The 21,092-nt window shown below is 32.6% G+C and overlaps 1 protein-coding gene across 4 annotated transcripts in view; it reads right to left on the minus strand.

Moving 5' to 3' along the window:
- Window positions 1-525: 525 nt before the first annotated feature.
- The window catches only part of EPHA7 (EPH receptor A7), a 181,493-nt gene continuing 160,926 nt past the window's right edge, over window positions 526-21,092 (minus strand). For 3 of the 4 annotated variants that reach the window (XM_037742135.1, XM_017538879.2, XM_017538878.2), the window contains exons 11-17: window positions 19,921-20,106; window positions 19,282-19,343; window positions 18,816-19,025; window positions 17,662-17,811; window positions 7,103-7,296; window positions 5,852-6,007; window positions 1,709-4,060 (exon numbers count right to left, since the gene is read on the minus strand). In XM_037742135.1, the coding sequence (XP_037598063.1) occupies window positions 3,946-4,060; window positions 5,852-6,007; window positions 7,103-7,296; window positions 17,662-17,811; window positions 18,816-19,025; window positions 19,282-19,343; window positions 19,921-20,106 (1,073 nt within the window). In that variant the 3' untranslated portion in view covers window positions 1,709-3,945. Of the gene's footprint in view, window positions 4,061-5,851; window positions 6,008-7,102; window positions 7,297-17,661; window positions 17,812-18,815; window positions 19,026-19,281; window positions 19,344-19,920; window positions 20,107-21,092 lie in introns of all 4 variants that reach the window. The other variant, XM_017538877.2, reaches the window with a different exon arrangement.

Raw genomic sequence — 21,092 nt, forward strand, 5'->3', positions numbered from 1 at the left:
TAGAGAGTGCTTACTTTTCATCATTTCAGGTGCAAGTTAGAATGATCACTGAGTCACTTTCTATGTTAAACAACTCAATCATTCAATCAGATTTATCAGTTTTTCCTTTTTTTTTGATTTAACATTTGCATTATCCAGTAGACTGAATGAAAAAACAATCCTAGCTGATCAATTATATCAAATGTTTAAAATATGTGAACGTCCAACAACAAAGTGTTTCCTTTCTCATGCATATATTACTGTAAGTATTATGTAATAGTAGTTTCAGGAAAGAGCAAAAAAGATTTTAACTAAAATGTTTGGCAGTGTGGCTTTTAAGACATCATCTTGTTATGTTGTAATAATTAGAGTGGAATTAAGTTAGTGTGCAAGAGAACAAAAGGAAGCAATGACTATTCATTTTTCTTCATATTCTGATTGGTCCACTGAATTATTTCAACAAAACTTTATCTCTTGTAATATTACATAGGAAAATAAGGAAAGTGTAAGGGATATAAAGGAATCCACCAATGATTGGAGACAGAATTTTCTTTACATTGTCTAATAGACTTGTTTATTATTTTAAGCTGGTAAAAAGAGACTTATGATTCGTGTTGAAGAAAGAGTTATTTGTGCTTGATACATTGAAGACACTGTTCAAAAGCAGTTTGTCCTTATAAAAGGATGACCCCTGTAGTATTTCTTAGGCAAGGAGGGACAAATTCATCCAACAAAAAGCACATCTCGCCCCGAGTTCCCCATGATTTCTCCACATATAGCAAAAAAATACACATCAGTAATTTATTTGAACATGCACATCAGTGAGTAGCATAGTTCTAGGCTACTCAGGAAACAAAAGGGAGAATATCAGCATTACCTAAATAAAAAAAGAGAGGTGAATTACACCATTTTAATTGTCTTAAAAACACAGATAAGAAGAGCAATTAAAATATAGTCCTAAACAGTACTAGCTAATGTAGATTACATAAGTATACAATATGATTCAACTAATAGTGCTCTGACAAGCATAAACCACCAGTTCTAGTAAAGAAGGCCCAGATCAGTTGCTGAGAAAATGTTAGATTCAGATGTAGTACAAGTTACTTTTATTTCAGTACTGAATGCAAAACACAGGTCAAGTGTGAGGACAGAGTTCTAAAAAAGGTGGCTCTATTAAAGCAAGGAGGCCATTTCCGTTTGCATTTTTTATAATTTTGGAATTCTATTTTTGACGTTCACTTTCTCTAGTTTTCCTCCCCTGAGCACTAATTTATTTAAAAAAAAGATTTCAAGGTGCAAGTTGTACATTCTTATCATTATGCCATCTCATCTCTTTCTGGAAGAGAGTACTACAATCAGCATTACAATGTTAATTCTTTTTCTCTTAATATTTGTTTCACATACATGTATTTCAAAATCATAATGTTGATTAGGAAAAGAAACTTACAAACGAGAGAGTGATGTAATCATACACTTCCTATTGTGCTGTGTGTCTTTCCCATCCCTTCTCCCCTTTCCCTGTAAAGAGCTGTAAAAAATTTAAGGCAGATGAGGTATATTGCTGAAGGAAAAAGTCATTTTTGAAAAAAAACTCAAAAAAACTTTTATTCTGCCCTTCTACTCAAGAAAGACTACTCAACTATAAATCTAGTGCTAGAAAAAAGCAGGAAAGACACCATTTGCATGTACCATACTATGTCTTCTATTTCTAGAATGGCTTTTTGTTAATTTAATTTTAATAGAAAAAATAAGCACCTTAAGCTATGAACAAGAAAAGAACTTCATTATTAGTGAGTCTAGAATCCAAAAGGAATTAAGAACACTCACTCAAACTCTTTCACTCATTCTCACAAAGGCCAATGCTACTGATTAGAATTGTAAAGTGCTGTACTTATTATAAACACTTGTATACACTGCAGACACTGAAAAATAACCCTCAAGCACATTGTGTTATAGTTCCAAAAATATATTTACAGTCTATTACAAAGATTACAAATGGAAGTGTCTAGGTGACTGTATTATGCTAATTAAAATTATTTTTACAGATTACTTTTCCTTAGGGACAAAAAACATTTTAGTGAAATTAAAATGATTTTTCTAGTCAATCAAAAAATAAATTAAAATATCAAATAACACTGTACAGTGATTTAAAAGAAAAAAAGGGTTGGGGAGGGGTTTGGGAAGCAATCCATTTGAGTTTTTCTGTAGCCATCTTTGGTCCTAAATGTGGGAAAACACATTATGTAGCACTGAAAATACCTGTTCTTTTGTGATGCTCTGCAAGTAAAATAGAAAAATATAGTGCATTTTCAATGTATTCAGAGCCCACTACAGAGAAATGTGTGTACAAAACAAGACAGTATAAATAAAATTTACAAGTTTTACAAAGGAACATTTACAGATTTTGTTTCTGTTATTTGTTTGTTTGTGGATGCCCACATTATCAAACAAGACCAATTATGACCGATCCCTGGGATCTTTCTCTATTAAAATCATTATAAACAGCCCAATTCTCTTTGGAAGTACAACAGTTCAATTCTGGGGTAGTTCATGATTTTCATAACTTTTGAAAGCATTACTCACAATATGTATACATTCCTGAAATATCTATAAAGACACATTTAATTATTGCTTATGAAATTCTAACACAGTAATCAAATAATATGGTTTAATAAATAAAGCTTAAAAAACAAGCCAGATCCTTCACCTCTTCCTTCTAGGGTAAAGAGTCCTTTCATTTAACAAGTTTCTTGCATCAGTGTTCACAAATAAAAGACTTTTTGTTTTGTTTTGAACTGCAATGGTGATATTCTGTGCAGCAAATTTGTGTTTAAATGGTGAAAATTGTGAACTGCCCCTTAATCATGCTTCAGAGTTATAATATAAAACAATTATTTCCTTTCATGTTTGGACTGCATTGAACAGAAGAGGATATAAAATATATGTCAACTATTTATCCTAGATTTCCTAATGTCACGAGACTGAAAAAATCTTGATGTGCTCAGATTGAATTTTAGATAACACTGGACAGTTAGTTCTGCTTTCAGAGACTTGCCTTCACCAACATTCTTCAGATGAAGTGCCTCATCTTTTTTTATATAGTCATAAACCTAAAATTCGAGTTTATTAAATTCTGCCTAGTAAAATCACTCTATAAACAATCTGTTAAAAGTGCCTTATAGTATTTATGGATCATTATTGCTTTTTTCATTGAAAAGATAGTGTTGTCTGATCTTTACAAAAAATTTCTTTTTAAAAAATATCAGAGCTCTTGGCAACTTGCATTTTCTTGACTACCTGCCAATTAGCAAACAATATCAAAACAGCACTGATTAAACAGAATAAAATGGCACAAAAAGGATACCAATGTTCTGACAGAGATGTATCTTCAATCATGCTATTTCTTTTGAAATCTGAGATTCTTTCAAAGGTACCCAGTGTAGTAATGTGTTACAGATTTAATACTAAAAAGATCCAAAGTTATAAACAACTTTCTAAAACAAAGTCCTTATGAAGAATAAACACAAATGATTTTAAAAAGGAATAGCCTGAAATCACATATTTAAGGAAAATATTTCATTGATTTTAACAATAAGATCATGATTTTATTTGACAAATATATTCTTTCTTAAATTCTTTATGTACATTTTAAAAAGTCTATAAGACAAAAAGGAGGTTAGAGAGCTCAAGGTGTTTGGATGTTTTTCAGGTAGTACTTTGTTTATTGTCACTGCTATTTTCCTGGCCACCAATGGTGGATCCTAAATTCCCTTTTTATATATTCTGGTGGCACTTAGGAGTTCAAGTCTATAGGTGCTTCTTAAAATTTCTCTTCACTGTTGGAAGGACCCAGGACATCATCAACTGTCTTCTAGCAGCATTCTATGCATATACTGAAGGTATATGTTCTCTTGCAGTACTGTTCTCTTGCAGTTTGTAATCTCCCTTAAAAGGGAGAAATGCACATCACACTTGAATGCCAGTTCCATGTAAATGTAGCATTTGTGCTCTCATAGTCTGAATGCTGCTCATGATTTTCTTTTGATGGCCAACCAGTGTGATCCCTAAACTCATCACATCCCTGAAAAAGACAAATGCATTTTTTATTAGGTACCTTACAAAGAATTAATGTGGTACTAAACTGTCATCAACTGTTTCATTAAATATGTTATCTTAGCCAAACAGATCTTATCTTGGTGTTCTTGGATATTATGATCATACTCCGGCATTGGAGCAGAATAGTAACCTACATCAGCATTCTCCTTTGTAAAAACCTAACTGCTAAGGCTCTCAATTTACTCTCAATTTATTTTAAAGTGGTTTGATATTTTATATAAGAAATTATTTAAGTCTTAAAACCATTATTAACTTAAGGAAAAGTTAGGAAATGTTATTTGAAATGAAGTCTCGAATGCAATAGAGGTTTAGAAACCTTTGACTGGAAGATGGATATAGTATAATGAAAACATGTGATGGGATCTGGTAGAAAAATTGTAAATCATCGATGATCATGCATAATTTTATACTGAGTTTAATTACCATATGGTAGTTCTGAGCATATTATTGGTTACATACTTACTCCATTCAGTTCAATAATCTGATTATATATTATAAAAACAATCTTTTAAAATGTACAGTCTCTATGTTTAATATATTAAATTTAAAATAAGAATTAAATTTGTGTTTTTTTGCCTTTCCTAAGAGCTATATACATTGAACTTATGTCTTTACAAGCAGCTAAAATATTGTAAAACTATAGAACTGCAGTTTTTCACTGCAGTGACTAAGAAACATGGTTTTTCAGGGCTACAGATTGCTTTTTGGACCCAAGTGTAAAATACCAACTCCAACCACATAGTGACTAGGTGGACAAGACACTGAACAAGACAGTATGCACTGTCACTACACAAGACAGCATGCACATGCTTAAATTTATGTTCATGACATTTCCTGGCATGTATTAGAAAAGAATATTTGATTGTTGGTCTTCATTACATCGGAAAAACAATGACGGTACATAAATAGTTTCCCAGAAATGGAAACTTGATTATTGTTTTCCATTTTCAAATACACTGACTGACAGGAACTATGTCACCCATGAAAGTCATGCTGCAACCATGTCAACTGAGATTCAGAGATTTTTAGATTGTCCAGGACCCCATAATTAGTGATGGAGCCAGAGAGAAAAAGTGAGTTCTTTTAACTTCATGTTCATAGCAAATCAAAAGTTCTTTTATCAGGTCATTTTTTTTTTCAGGTTAAAAAAAAAAATTGATCAATCATACATCTTCCATAAACTAAGTTAAACTCTTACTTTTCAGTTATGGTTAACTGAATTAAACTTCTTTTGATCTCTTCAGAAAGTAATAATCATATTGGATATTCTAATGCATTTAGTATTGAGTATAAAGTTTTGAGATTTTTCATGTTCAATACAACCATGGTGAAAGAAATTCTCCTTTGTGATGCAGAAAGTTTCCTCAGTGAATAGAATCTAAATAATACAGAGGTTAACTACAGAGGAAGCCTCACTGGATGGTGTTTAGAACACCAGCTATGGAGCCATATTAGTTATTACTTACTAGTTAAGTTGGCTTAGGGGAAATAGTTAAATTTTCTGAACTTTAGCCTGGTTAACCACAAAATAGGTATAAAACTATAGACTTAATAAAGTTGTTGTGAAGGTTAAAAAGATAATGTGTTTAAAGGTCTATTTAGTGTAATGCCTGGTACATAGTAAAAACTTGTTAAAGAAAGATTTTTTTTTTCTTGATTTGGGGATTCAAATTACTTTAATATAAAAAACATAACTTAATGCATATGGATTATACCTAATAAATTCTTAAATATAATTTTAAGAGTTTAAGCTTACTCAATAGTCATCCTGGCTACTGATTCAAGGGAATTATAGCCAGCTGCTGTGAAGTTATCTTTATATCTTTCCATCTTAATAGCTTGCAGCCATTCTCCAACTGAACAAAAGGTAGTGAAATCCGGAGTGTTTTGATCCAGAAGAGGGCTTATTGGCCTAGATAAACATGAAACAGAAAAGTGATTATTATCATGAACTACCAAAGAAGTAATGCATTGGCCCATATAAAATTAGTGTAGAAAAAACAAAATTGGATGTTTTAATTGGTGTATATAATAAAAAAAAATACATAGATAAGCTAATAAAATCCTAAAGCATCTACATGTTTTAATTGATGTATATAATAAAAAATACATAGATATGCTAATAAAATCCTAAAGCACCCAGGTGGCCAGTAACTACAAACTCCTAAATTTATATTTTATTTAGATGTGATGACCACCTGGTTTTGTCCTCCATATGTTTTAAAAAGTACAGCCAACAATATTTGGAATCAGTAAATAATTGTTCATTTGCTTTTCCAAAAGTAACTGGGAGTAAATGATGCACATTTGCCTGTGTTCTAACTTGTTCAGGATCACAAGTGTGCTACAGAGATATTGCGCATCTGCTTTGCTGATGGCACTCTTGTGAATGCCTGGGGAGTTAGTATACCTCCACAAGTGCCTAACTTACTACCAATATAAACCAGAGCATCAAACTTACCTGGAGTCTGAAGCTGAATAACTACTAATATGCATTACAATCAAGCAAGCCAAGTGCAAATAATGAATAGACTCTTTTTAATGAGTACACTTCTTTAATCATGTATTGAATTTCTTTTATAAACTCTAACATCATTGAATCATTTATTAAAAGACTTGAAGGAAAACAACTAAATAGGTAATATGCATATAACAGAAAACAAGGACAACAGTAATAAAAACTCATGTAATAATAATAATATTGGTCTGAAAATATGAACTGCTATCTTATCACAAAAATCCAGTTTATAAAGTTTTTCTGACAAAAGCAGCTAGTGATATTTATAACTTAAAAAAATACAATATAACTAATACATTCTCTTTAAACACTAATTAAGGTAAGCTTAACTGAAAAGAAAAAAAATACTTCTGTAAATACAATACATTTAATATGAGTTTATACTTCAACACACAAGTCAATTTGCCATTGGGGTGGGGTTGAAGAGATAAAAGGTTTATGTGACTATTTTAATTTCTCCCAGATTCCATTCCCTTAGGCATTTCTTACCTACTACAAGTTCCCAGGGGAGTTTTCAGACTATTTGGGTTTCGAATCATTTTGTCTAGAATTCCAACTATCTGTTCAAATTTTGGCCTTTCAGCACGCTCTTTTTGCCAACAGTCCAACATGAGCTGGTGAAGACCAGCTGGGCAGTCCATGGGTGCTGGTAAACGATAACCTTCTTCTATTGCTTTTATAACCTAATAGCCAAAAGGACATCACAAATATTACTAATTTAGGTTCAATTATAATAACAAATTTACTGGTAGGCGAAATGATTTCTCCAGATAAGAATAAGGCACACTGCTTCACAAAAGACTTACTTTTTTCCAAAATTTCCATGAATATTAAGCATGTTATTAAGGAGTACATGAAGTGCAGGATATGATGACATTTCCTAGTTAATTCAGCAATAGGGAACAGCAATTAAGTTCATCCAGGATGCAATAGATGGAAACATTTTTAACATCATCCCAGAAGTTTTCAAAAGGGAATATGTTATAGAACTATCTTACTTGTATATAATTGTGAGTATACATATAAGTCCATACATTTAAAAATTCTGCAAGTTGTAAAAGGAAACTGAGTTACCCAGAATCAGCCAAAAATGATTCACTATTAAACAGGATATCAAAATAATGCGAATGTACTATGATGGAAAATATTACCAAGCACACAATTCTTTTAAATAATATGAAGCTTACTGTTAGTGTTATAAGACAGTGGTGTGCTGGAACGAGGTTGTATTGGTTTATGAGTGACGACTGCATCCCTTCCCGACTCCAAGCTCCCTTATCTCACCCTGGGAGATTGAAATCAGCCTGGGGGAAAGGTTACAGTAGGAAATTGGGGAGGGTTACAAATTAGGGCTTTCCCATTCAGAGAGCTGGTTTTTATTTTATTTTTTTAATCAGCATACCACTGCCTATTTATATCTAATAACAGTCACAAAAACTGTCTATATGAAGATTTGAATGTTAATGAAAATAGTCCCCTATAAACAGTTGTATGTGGCAATCAGAAAAATTATTTATCATGTAGACTTGGTTTTTTTATATGAAAGGTAAAAATAGATCTTAAAAACTCAAAAATGTTCCAAATCTGAGCAGCAAAGAGAAGAGAACAAGAAGGCAAACAGCAGAAATAAGAAGGGCTTGGAAAACACAAAAACAGTATTCAAGGGGGAAGAACAAATCATTTGATACTGACTGATATAATGGTAGAAATGTTAGAAAAAATGACCCTGTGGGAGAAAAAAAAGTATCTTTGAGTTTTTGAAGAAAATAAGGCCAAAGGTAGGCAGACAAAAAGCTGACTTTACGAAATATTGATGACCTTAATACTTTTAGGGAAACACATCCTTAAGATGCATACTGACATTCAAATATAGCACCTTAAAACGTAAAAGGTTGTAGGATAGGGTGCAATGAGTACAGTACCTGGCATAAACAATGTTTGAAAGAAAAATTATTTTGTATAAGAGAAAAAAAATAAAAGTCTATATTTTTTCTTTAAGAAAAATCTCTAAGTCAAATTAAGTTTAAAAAGTAAATAGATGGGCTTAGTTATAGTAACTTTTGAAAATTTATATAAGTATAAAATTTAAGACCAAACTCTCTCCTAATCTCTAGATTGTATTTCCAACAGTTTATTCAACTCTTGATCTGAATTTTCCATAATCACCTTCACTCTATATATTTAAAACTGAATGTGGCCGGGCGTGGTGGCTCAAGCCTGTAATCCCAGCACTTGGGAGGCCGAGGCGGGTGGATCACGAGGTCAAGAGATCGAGACCATCCTGATCAACATGGTGAAACCCCGTCTCTACTAAAAATACAAAAAATTAGCTGGGCATTGTGGCACGTGCCTGTAATCCCAGCGACTCAGGAGGCTGGGGCAGGAGAATTGCCTGAACCCGGGAGGCGGAGGTTGCAGTGAGCCGAGATCGCGCCATTGCACTCCAGCCTGGGTAACAAGAGTGAAACTCTGACTCAAAAAAAAAAAAAAAAAAAAAAAAAACCTTAACAAAAAAAAAAAAAAAAAAAAAAAAAACCTGAATGTATCACCTCCCATCCTAATTTTTTACTATTCAATTAACAGCACTTCTAGTCCCAGTCAGAAAGCTGAAGAGTGTCGTAGATTCTTTCATTCTCTCTCTCTCTCTTGTGTTTTTTTTTTAAAGATAAAAGTCTTGCTCTGTCATCCAGGCTGGAGCGCAGTGACACAATCAGAGCTCACTGCAGTGTTGTGCTCCACGGCTCATCTGATCCTCCTGCCTCACATCCTCTTAAACACACAATTAGTCGCCACTTTTTGATGACTACTTCCTGAATACAATATATGCTCAAATACTAGAAAAAGTATTTTTCCATAACTATATTCACATTTGTATCACTCTGAAGTGACGGAGTAATTATTTCATAATTAAGTCTTTACAAAGTTTCACACTGAGGTGTTTCTTTAAGTACTTCATTTTGAACAACAATTATGGAGAAAACACCTTGGCCTTCAGTGACCTTAATCAGTGTTGGTACTAAATGCAGTGGAGATCATATGACAGAACTTAAAAAATTTCCTTTTATGATCCTATAATTACAAATGTTGGATATCACTGCAAACATTTCTCTAAAATATCCCTGTTGGAAGCTATACATCAAACAAACATACACAAATGGTAACTCTGTAAAGATCACAAATTTGTAAGTATAGACTTTATAGATATATAAAATATATATATACACACACATATATATATACACATACATATACATACACACATATATATGTATATATAATTTTTTACTTGAGATGAAGCCTCACTCTGTTGTCCAGGCTGAGTGCAGTGGCACGATCTCCACCACCTCTGCCTCCCTGGTTCAAAAAATTCCCTGCCTCAGCCTTGCAAGTAGCAGGGATTACAGGCGCCCACCAGCACATCTGGTTAATTGTTGTATTATTAGTAGAGACGAGGTTTCATCATCTTGGCCAGGATGGTCTTAAATGCCTGACCTCCTCATCCACCCACCTCGGCGTCCCAAAGTGCTGGGATTACAGGCATGAGCCACTACGCCTGGCTGAGAAATTATATTTTTAAAAAATCATTTTAAATGCCAAAAAATTCTGGTGGTTTTGCACAATATTCCACTAATAGCACTGTACTTGAATTAGAAAATGCTATGTTATAGAAATAAAGGGTATTCAATTAGGAAAGGAGGAAGTCAACTTGTCTCTATTTGCAGACAACATGATTGTATATTTAGAAGACCCCATCGTCTCAGCCCCAAATCTCCTGAAACTGATAAGCAACTTCAACAAAGTCTCAGAATACAAAATCAATGTGCAGAAATCACGAGCATGCCTATACACCAATAACAGACTTAAAGAGAGCCAAATCAAGAATGAACTGCCATTCACAATTGCTACAAAGAGAATAAAATACCTAGGAATACAACTAACAAAGGATGTAAAGGACCTCTTCAAGGAGAACTACAAACCACTGCTCAAGGAAATAAGAGAGGACACAAACAGATGGAGAAACATTTCATGCTCATGGTTAGGAAGAATCAATATTGTGAAAATGGCCATTCTGACCAAAGTAAATTATAGATTCAACACTAACCCCATCATGTTACCTATGACCCTCTTCACAGAACTGGAAAAAAACCACCTTAAACTTCATATGGAACCAAAAGAGAGCCTGTATAGCCAAGTCAATTCTAAGCAAAAAGAACAAAGCTGGAGGCATCATGCTACCTGACTTCACACTATACTACAAGGCCACAGTAATCAAAACAGCATGGTACTGGTACCAAAACAGAGATATAGACCATTGGAACAGAACAGAGGCCTTGGAGGCAACACCACACATCTACAACCATCTGATCTTTGACAAACCTGACAAAAACAAGCAATGGGGAAAAGGTTCCCTGTTTAATAAATGGTGTTGGCAAAACTGGCTAGCCATGTGCAGAAAGCAGAAACTGGACCCCTTCCTGACACCTTACACCAAAATTAACTCCAGATGGATTAAAGACTTAAACATAAGACTTAACACCATAAAAACCCTAGAAGAAAACCTCGGCAAAACCATTCAGGACATAGGCAGAGGCAAGGACTTCATGACTAAAACACCAAAAGCAATGGCAACAAAAGCCAAAACAGACAAATGGGATCTAATTAAACTCCAGAGCTTCTGCACAGCAAAGGAAACAATCATTAGAGTGATCTGGCAACCAACAGAATGGGAAAAAAATTTTGCAATCTACCCATCTGACAAAGGGCTAATATCCAGAATCTGCAAAGAACTAAAACAGATCTACCAGAAAAAAACAAACCCTTTCAAAAGTAGGTGAAGGATATGAACAGACACTTTTCAAAAGAAGACATATATGAGGCCAAAAAACATATGAAAAAATGTTCATTATCACTGGTCATTAGAGAAATGCAAATCAAAACCACACTGAGATATCACCTCACGCCAGTTAGAATGGCAATCATTAAAATATCTGGAGACAGCAGATGCTAGAGATGATGTGGAGAAACAGGAACACTTTTACACTGTTGGTGGGAGCGTAAATTAGTTCAACCATTGCAGAAGACAGTGTGGAGATTCCTCAAGGACCTAGAAATAGAATTTGACCCAGCAATCCCATTACTGGGTATATATCCAAAGTATTATAAATCATTCTATTATAAAGACACATGCACACGTATGTTCTCTGTGGCACTGTTTACAGTAGCAAAGACTTGGAACCAACCCAAATGCCCATTGATGATAGACTGGACAAGGAAAATGTGGCACAAATATACCATGGAATACTATGCAGCCATAAAAAACAATGAGTTTGTGTCCTTTGCAGGGACATGGATGAATCTGGAAACCATCATTATCAGCAAACTGACACAAGAACAGAAAATCAAACACCACATGTTCTCACTCATAGGCAGGTGTTGAACAATGAGAACACATGGGCACAGCGAGGGGAGCATCACACATTGGGATCTGTTGGCCGGTTGCGGGGGGGGACTACGGGAGGGCTAGTTGTGGGTAGGGAGTTGGGGAGGGATAACATGGGGAGAAATGCCAGATATAGGTGATGGGGGAATGGAGGCAGCAAACCACCTTGCTATGTATGTACCTATGCAACAATCCTGCATGTTCTGCATATGTAACCCAGAACCTAAAGTGCAATAAAATTAAAAAAAAATGTGGATAAAAGTAAAAGTAATGTACTTTTAGAAACCTGGGTTGAATTACTTAAATAGAAGGTCAATCTGTGAATAAATAAACTAATAACTTCTAACGTTTTAAATATTCCAAGTGACTACACAATAAGCAATTATGTACAATTGTTTCATTGAAAAATGGCTGGCTTTTTGTATTTGAGGCTGCTTCTATTTAAACATGTGCAGTTTATTTCTGATTTGACATGTCTCCATTCTAATACTCCTAACATTCATTCAGTCCTCATGATTTCCCACCACCTCTAAACTTATTTCCCTGCTTATAGCTTATCTTCAGGTGTCCTGAAAGGAACAATGTAAGTAGAGTGATCTTTCCTTTTTATTTTCCCTCTAAATAATGTTTTAAAATGTAAATTTTTTATCACGCCCTCTTGACATAATACTCTTCAATAGCACTCCAAGCTTTCAGAAGAACACTTACAATTCTTGATTCATTAGCTTTCAACACAATATATTCTTAAGTCTTTATATCAGTGAACATAGAAGCATTAAAGAATTATTACAAAAATGAGTTAATGAACCTCTGTAGTAGTTGTCCTACTGCATTATAGAAATTTAATGATTCGTATTGTTTCTGCAGAGAAATAACACTGATCTCACTTCAAAGTGAAACTCTCAGCTATATTAAAAAATACTGTGGTTTACGTATTTATAAAGGAATACCAAGATATAACATTCAAAATAAGAGACATTGGTACTTTAATACTCTCATTAATAGTCACACCTCTATGGACATAAACACTTAAGGTGCTTGCTGGAAACCCTTCAACCTTTATACAGCAGTTTGGCATAATCCAAGATACACTCTTTGAAAGGAAACCAGCCAATAGGAGCTAATTTAGGCACAAACTGAACCTTGAGGTTCTGCAGTTTTCATTTATTAACCTAGCAGTAAAACAGTTTCTCTGTTAAAGATGCAACTAATAATCATTGTTAATATTTATTAAATGCTTACAATATGATTGGCATGATTTTAAACTTGAATTATCTTATTTGATTCTTACAAAAACCTTATTAGATTAAGTATCACTATTACACTGATTCTAGAGATAAAGAATGTGTGGCACACAGAAATAAAAGGAAGAGCCCATCAATATCACGTAGCCGTTGGTAGAAAAGACAGAATTTGACATAGGCTGTTGGACCAGAGCCCATGCTATTAAGAATGGCATTATATTTCCAATGCAACAATAGGTACCATCTTCAAATAGATATTCTTGGAAAAACAATGAACAGGTAGGATTGCTGACCCTCGACTTCTTAGAGGATTATATAATTGTTCACTGAATTCATTTAAAATATATTTTTGTGAAATTACTAGAAACTGCTTGTAGTAGCCTTAGTATTCTAATAAAAAAAAAATTATAACGAATTCTACATCTAAACAGTTCCCAGAGGAATTGGAAGTGATTTGGGTAAATTACATTTTTTAAAAGATCTCTGGGACACAACAGGAACCAATTCTTTGGCAAATGCTGTGAAACAATACTTGGTAATAAAAACAAAAGTTACTTACTGAGAAGTGTTTCGATATTATTACAGTATGACCACTGAAATTAAGAAAAAAAGGAACACAATAGACCCCATTAATGAGCCTGTAATAACTCAAAATGGGATATGACATGATTGGCTTCTGTCCTCTGCTCAATGCTCATTTTCATTTCATTTACCTCATAATAACATGATCCAAATTTTATGCAATTAAATATGTCGGACTTGACTTATGGGGCTATGGTAAAGTTTTACATAAAACAACATCATAATTTTGTTTCTATCATAACATGAAAAACATAAATCAGTAGTGACTTTTAAAAGAAAACATGAAGTCTCGCAATTTAGCTGAGACTACACTTACTTTGAAGTACATTATGTTTTCAAAGCTCTTAAATAACTTTTCATATATGACTTTGAGGAATTATCTTTAAGTCTGATATCTTTATGAAAGCTTAAATTTTTAAATATCCTAATATCTACCTACTAGGAAAATTAACAATTTATTGGCCTAGTTTTATATAGGAAAAAGATACTTTCTTATATTAAGTATTTTTTAACATTTTTTCCTTATGTTAATTATTAATATACTAAATTTACTACATAGATTTTATTCTTTTTATGCTAGGAGTATTTTTTTCTTATATTACAATATATTAAAATACTAATGTAAGAAAGAATACTACTAGAAGAAAAAAAATCTATGTAGTAAAAAAACTTCAAATTTCATAATTTGAGGGTAAAAATTTGATTTGGAGGAATCAATATATAAATGCAATTAAAAGACAGCTGCTATGAAAACCAAAAGGATATTTTCAATTTCCACAATATTTCTTATATTTGACTACATTTACATACATAAAGATTTTTCTTTGAAAATCACTAATGGAAAGAGCTAAATTTCTGTAGATTTTTTTAGAAGAATGAAAGTTGGAAATTTATTTGGAAAGCTTCACCTCTTGGTTTTAATTGCAAATAACTGAATCTGACTGTTTTCATTTCAGTTAAAATTTAAGAAAATAATACACACATTAAAATAAAATGAATGCCCATTCAAGAGTTAACTAAGGGATAACCTATTTGAGTATGATTCTGGTCATGTGTATGTATATTAATTTTTCCTAGGTTTTGCTTGTTCACTGCCGTGTCCAGAATTACATAAAGTGTCCAGATAGTCCAGAACTCTCTCACTCATGAGCTTCTACATCACTCTTTTGTATCTCTTCAGGTTACAAAAACCTCACCTTATCTAGCATTCAGCCTGGAACTGTGAGGACTTACTTAGAAATGTAACCACCAATTTGCATCTTGTATTCTAGGGTCTTATAAAAAATCTTTAAAAATCTGCGGCATTTAAAATTTGAGGGCTTTCTAAAATCCCTGACAAATTCCTAGCAACTAAATTTAAATAATGTAAAGTTAATTGATTAACTTCATACATCTATCTAGGATAATTAAAAAACAAGGAATACCTGAAATGAATTAAAAAACAATACTGATAATTAAAATAAAAAATGAATACTGAAAATCTGATGAAGGCATCCTTCCCAGAAAAAAAGTAATATATTCACACATAAACAACAGTTTTCCCACGTATTGGGGGTTCACAGATCTAAGTCTCTTCATGAACTCCTACCACAGAGTCCTAGTAAAAAAGCTTTTATCTAGAAAATTTTATCTCAGAATGGAAATCATTATACTACATTATCCAATTTTTCTCCATTTACATATCAAAAATTAAACATATAATTGCTCAAAAAGCACTTTACTGTCATAATTATGAAATAATGAATATTATCTAATAAGAAGAATATGAATGTCAATTTCACTGTACAAACTGACCTATCTAGGTAATCTCTCACTGCTAAACAAGCCTGTGTCCAAATTTTTCAATTATTTTAGACCTTAAGATTGGATATATTAATTTTTTTTTCTTAACCATTTCCATTATTTGTTTTTGGAAGTTAAGTGAACTCTGAATTTGTCAGTTCTGTCAGTCCCTTTATGTTTGCATCCAGTACAGAAGGAAGGTGTCAAAAGAAATGAAACTCCACTGAGTGTCTAGGGAATGTAAATATTTCTCTTTCTCTGCCCTAAGGATTTGTTTGTCCAAATTCTGACAGTCCATGAAATCTTTGACACTGAGACCTGTCAAATATTAACAACTTTGCTTCTGCCAAACAGACTCATTATTTAGACTTTTATCTTTGAAAAACAAAAACAAAACAGAAAGCAAATGAAAACGTTTTATGTCATCATCCAATTCAAACAATCAAAAGATATAACTGTTATAAAGCCTTCCTATTTTCAGACTGGGAGCTTTTCTGGTAATACAAAAATCTGTAGGTAAAGTATCAAAAATTACCTTAGCAACAACATAAACAGTCTACATGTTAGTTGTCTAAAAATAACTATTTTAAGTTTTAAAACCCATAGCAACTTGATATGGGAAATTCTAAAGTTCAAATCAAAGTTACTGGTTTAATATAACAATTTGCATGATCTATTTTTAAAAAAATAACTCAGATGTAACTGCAGTAGTCAGCTCCTATTGCTATCTCTGTTTATACCTCAAGCTTTAACTACTGCAAACCAGTTTGTTAGTCACATCCTTGTTCTAAACGGCAGTGTAGAATTTCCTTAAGCACTACTTATTTTTTTACTCCACACTCCCAAGAATTTGCACTAGTATAATTTCCAGACTCTTTAAAAAACTCCTTTATCAAACTGTCCAAACCTACGTCTTCATTTTTAATTACCACAAGTGTACTGCATCTCTGTTATAGAAAAGTGAGTCCATCTGATTGGTCTCCCTACACCTTGCTAAACCTTAACCTCTCAACTTTCCAGTGTGCTTCCTTAGAGAATTTGCTCATCATCTTGAACCAAGGTATCCTTCAGATTTCTAGTACAATCCAGGATACAGTCCTAGATTTCATACTGGCTCTACAGTTACCTAAATTTCATTCACATTTCAATAGGTGGAACTATAAACGCTCTTGGGCTATAAAATGGCAATTTTATAAAACTCAACCTAATAAAAGCATTTTTTTTTCTGCACTTTTGTCACATTGTTTGATAAATGGTCTCTTGGTGTGAGATGTATACAATCACATGAACTACCATCAGTTTCATTTCTCAAATGAATAACAGTAAGTTTTATGTCTTAGTATGTTCTCATGGCAAAGGGTATATACATTTAAAAATATACTTTTTAAAATGAATTTCCAAGGGTATTCTCATTGTGATTAAATTCTAAAGTATCACTATGAAACATTTACTAATATTGATCACAAAATCTAGATTGTCCCATGAAAATAAAATTTAGTTAAACCAATCAACAGTAGATAATTTAAATAAATTTTCTAAGAACACTAAAAGAAAAAGAAGCATCAAAGACAAAACAAAACATAACAACTTCCTTCCTTTCCACAAATGGTTCTTTTACTCATGTGGTGCTCCCACACCAGCTGTGCAAGCGTGGAAATATTATTTTTATCAAGGTGGAAATATCATTAGTAAGCTTCTATTTTGTCCATAGAACTTATATTATAAAAAGAGAAAGTGATTATTCAAAATGAAAGCCAAATAATAAAATTAGTAGAACCACTAATTTACGGCAATTAGTGTGGTAATTTGTGGTAGCAGTTGTGGAAAACTGTATTTTTATAATTCTTGTTATCATTTTATTTTTATATATTTTTATATTTAGCTAAAGAATTACTTTATAATTCCTTAAAAGACTCTTAGTGAGTCTTTACCTACATGTTCCAGTAAAAGTGAATATTAACGTATTAAATCCTTTTAGTTTAAATAAATATAACACCTACATCTTGATTTGACATGTCCCAATAAGGTCTTTCTCCATAAGACATAACTTCCCACATGACTATTCCATAGCTCCATACATCACTAGCTGATGTAAACTTCCGGTACTGGATGGCTTCAGGTGCTGTCCACCTAACTGGAATTTTTCCACCCTGTTATAAAAAGAAATGAACATTTTAAATATGTATAATAACTTATATATTATTTATGGCAATATTATAAATACATATGTGCATTTTTGGTTGGAAGTTCAGCAGCATCAGGTCTACCCATCTTGAATCTTTAAGTGTATTTAAAGTTACTAATCTGATTTTTAGAATCCCATTACAGGTTTCCTCTGATCAATTTTACAAGGCATCTCAACTGAATGAGTTATGTGTGGTGTTAGGACAAGAGTATGTTGAAAAAACAATGATAGGCCAGGTGTGGTGGCTCACACCTGTAATCCCAGCACTTTGGGAAGCCGAGGTGGGTGGATCATCTGAGGACAGGAGTTCAAGACCCAGCCTGGCCAACATGGTGAAACTCTGTCTCTACTAAAAATACAAAAACATTTGCTGGGCATGGTGGTGGGCGCCTGTTATACCGGCTACACAGGCAGCTGAGGCAGGAGCATTGCTTGAACCTGGGAGGCAGAGGCTGCAGTAAGCAAGATTGTGCCATTGCACTCCAGCCTGGGCAACAAGAGCAAAACTCCATCTCAACAACAACAAGAACAACAAAGACAAATTAGGCAAAATTACTATGAAAATGGAATAAAATATGGATAGTTTAAATAAATCTCACATTTTCTTTTTTTCTAATCTCACAAAAGTTATCAAGATTAGCATAGTTAATATTCTTATAAATATTTAAAATGTGATTATAGTTTTCTACAGATATGAATGATAGTTAACTAGATGTTGTTGTATGTAACTATATTCTATTTATATGAATCTCCCAATGTAAGATAGTCATCATCACTTTCCTTCTTAGCCTATATATATTGTAAAATAATGATTCTTCCAGAAAAACAAATAAACAAAAAAACAGCAACCTTAAAATGCTTAGCTCAACCTGCTTCATTTCTTCTGTTTAGTTTTACATCATTAGACCTTGATTTTCTGGTAGAAAAATCTTAAGAATGTGAAGAAGTGCAGTAAATGACTTTTCTTACAGTAGTTGTATAGACAGCTTCTGGATCATCCTCTATAACTCGGGACAGGCCAAAATCTGACACTTTACAAACGAGATTGCTGTTGACAAGAATATTGCGAGCTGCAAGGTCCCTGTGAACATATCCCATATCAGCCAAATATCTCATTCCAGCAGCAATGCCTCTCAGCATTCCTACTAACTGAATGACTGTAAATTGCCCATCATGTTTCTGCAGGAAGACAAAAATAAAAGCCCAGTTAACTGCATACATTAAAAGGGACAAAAATAACCATGAAAAATAACTGCATGCTAGTTATTTACTATTGCATAACATATGCAATATTACTAATCTGATTTTCGAAGACAATTTTCTAACCTCTTACTATTTTACAATGTTCTCATTTTACATTGAAAAAAAAGTTCATAAAATTATATTGGTAGCAAGCATAGTATATTTAGAATAAGTGGATAACATTGGTACTTACCCTGAGAAATGCATCTAGGGCTCCATTCTCCATGAATTCTATTACAATCATGACTGGTTTCCCTAAAATAAAATAAAAAAAAGTTTCAGAAGCCATACCTGAACTTTAAGATAATTTCCATTCTCATGTCCCAGTAAAACACGTAGTGCTCTTTTGAAAGAATGAGTGTGTGAAATCTGAGCATTTCTAATGTTTTTAGTGTTGCTGCTAAGCTCAAAAAGTCATTATATATCTGCTTGGAATATGGTCATGATTCATAAAATTAAACCATATAAATAAAAGTCAATGTGTTCTTCTGACTCCTGCTTTGTGAGTAAAACTCAAAGAAAATTATACTTTATGTAAAATGTAAAGACTATATTGTATAATTATCATGGCTCTTAAAGGGAAATAAAAACATTTATCAGTCATTCCATCTATCAGAGTCTTCAACTCTAATCTGGCATTCATTTTTTTCTGTTTTTGTTATCCTTGAGGTGATAACATAAAGGAAGAATTTTTTGATTAGTTACATACCAAGAAAATACATTCATTTAGATTACACAACATATTTCATAATTTGATTGTTTTATTATATACATAATACTAATTTCTGACAATCGGTATATTTGATAAAATAAAGATATAACCGATATCTACCTCTTGTGACAACCCCTTCCAAATGGACAACATTTGGGTGGTCAAACTGCCCCATGATGCTTGCTTCACATAAAAAGTCTCTCCTTTGTTTTTCTGTGTAACCAACTTTCAGGGTTTTTATAGCTACTGCAACATCTCTTTTCCCTGGAAGTTTCAAACGGCCACTGCAGACTTCACCAAATTCTCCTGGAGTAACAGAATAAGCAGGCATATTTCAGCTTCTAAATATTTTAATTTTCTTTTCAAAGTAAATGTATTGAATTATTTTTCTTTATTAGTAAATTATTTTAAGCATTTAAAAATATTTTCATAAAATACTTGGCACAGACCTGTAAGTTACACTGAATACATTCCCATAGATAGGGGAGTCTAATTCCTAGACAAAAAAGTTGTTTATGAAAATAATGGCATAAATGAAATTAAAACTTGAAGATACAATTTAGAGCTCCTTCAAGAAAGCCTTTAACTACTTTACATGCTTTCCTAAATTGTTTGTTAAACGGGCTACTATTTTTCAGTTGAATTACCCAACACTCAGGGTTAACATTTAGATTTAAATTATGCTATTATATATTATATATATTTAAAATTATTATACATATTATATTAATATATAACCTAGACTACCTACTAAAGCATGAGGACATATTAACAAATTCTAAACATTGCTGTATGCCTTTTAAGTTTGAGAAGAAAATATTTATTAAAGATTTAAATCTGGAATTTATATGCATTATGTCTTCTGGATTTAAGAGAATTAGATTCAGAAATGCATAATTATTATAAAAATGCATACAAATAGAAAATAATATTTCATTTAAATAATTCACACACATTAATCTTCTACATGAATTTAAAGTACAACGGCTAATACCTACAAATACAAGAAAAAAGATAAAAATGAAAGTTTTGTAAGATGACAGTAAATCAAGTAAATGCCCAGCAAAATTCCAGAAATTTCTGATCTTTTCAAAATACTAAGTCATTTCTTAAATGATAGGACAGAACTATTATAAAATAGCTTTTAATAGAACAATCTTAAAAATCCAGAAGAAAACCATAACTATATGGATTTTTTGTGCCACATGCTAGTTTTTCACATTTTTTCACAAGATTTCATAAACAAGGACAGCCTCACTGCTTCCAACAGTTCAGGTAAATGCAAAAGTACT

The sequence above is a fragment of the Cebus imitator genome, unplaced genomic scaffold (assembly GCF_001604975.1).
Source record: "Cebus imitator isolate Cc_AM_T3 unplaced genomic scaffold, Cebus_imitator-1.0 Scaffold116, whole genome shotgun sequence".
In the NCBI taxonomy this organism is placed as follows: domain Eukaryota; kingdom Metazoa; phylum Chordata; class Mammalia; order Primates; family Cebidae; genus Cebus; species Cebus imitator.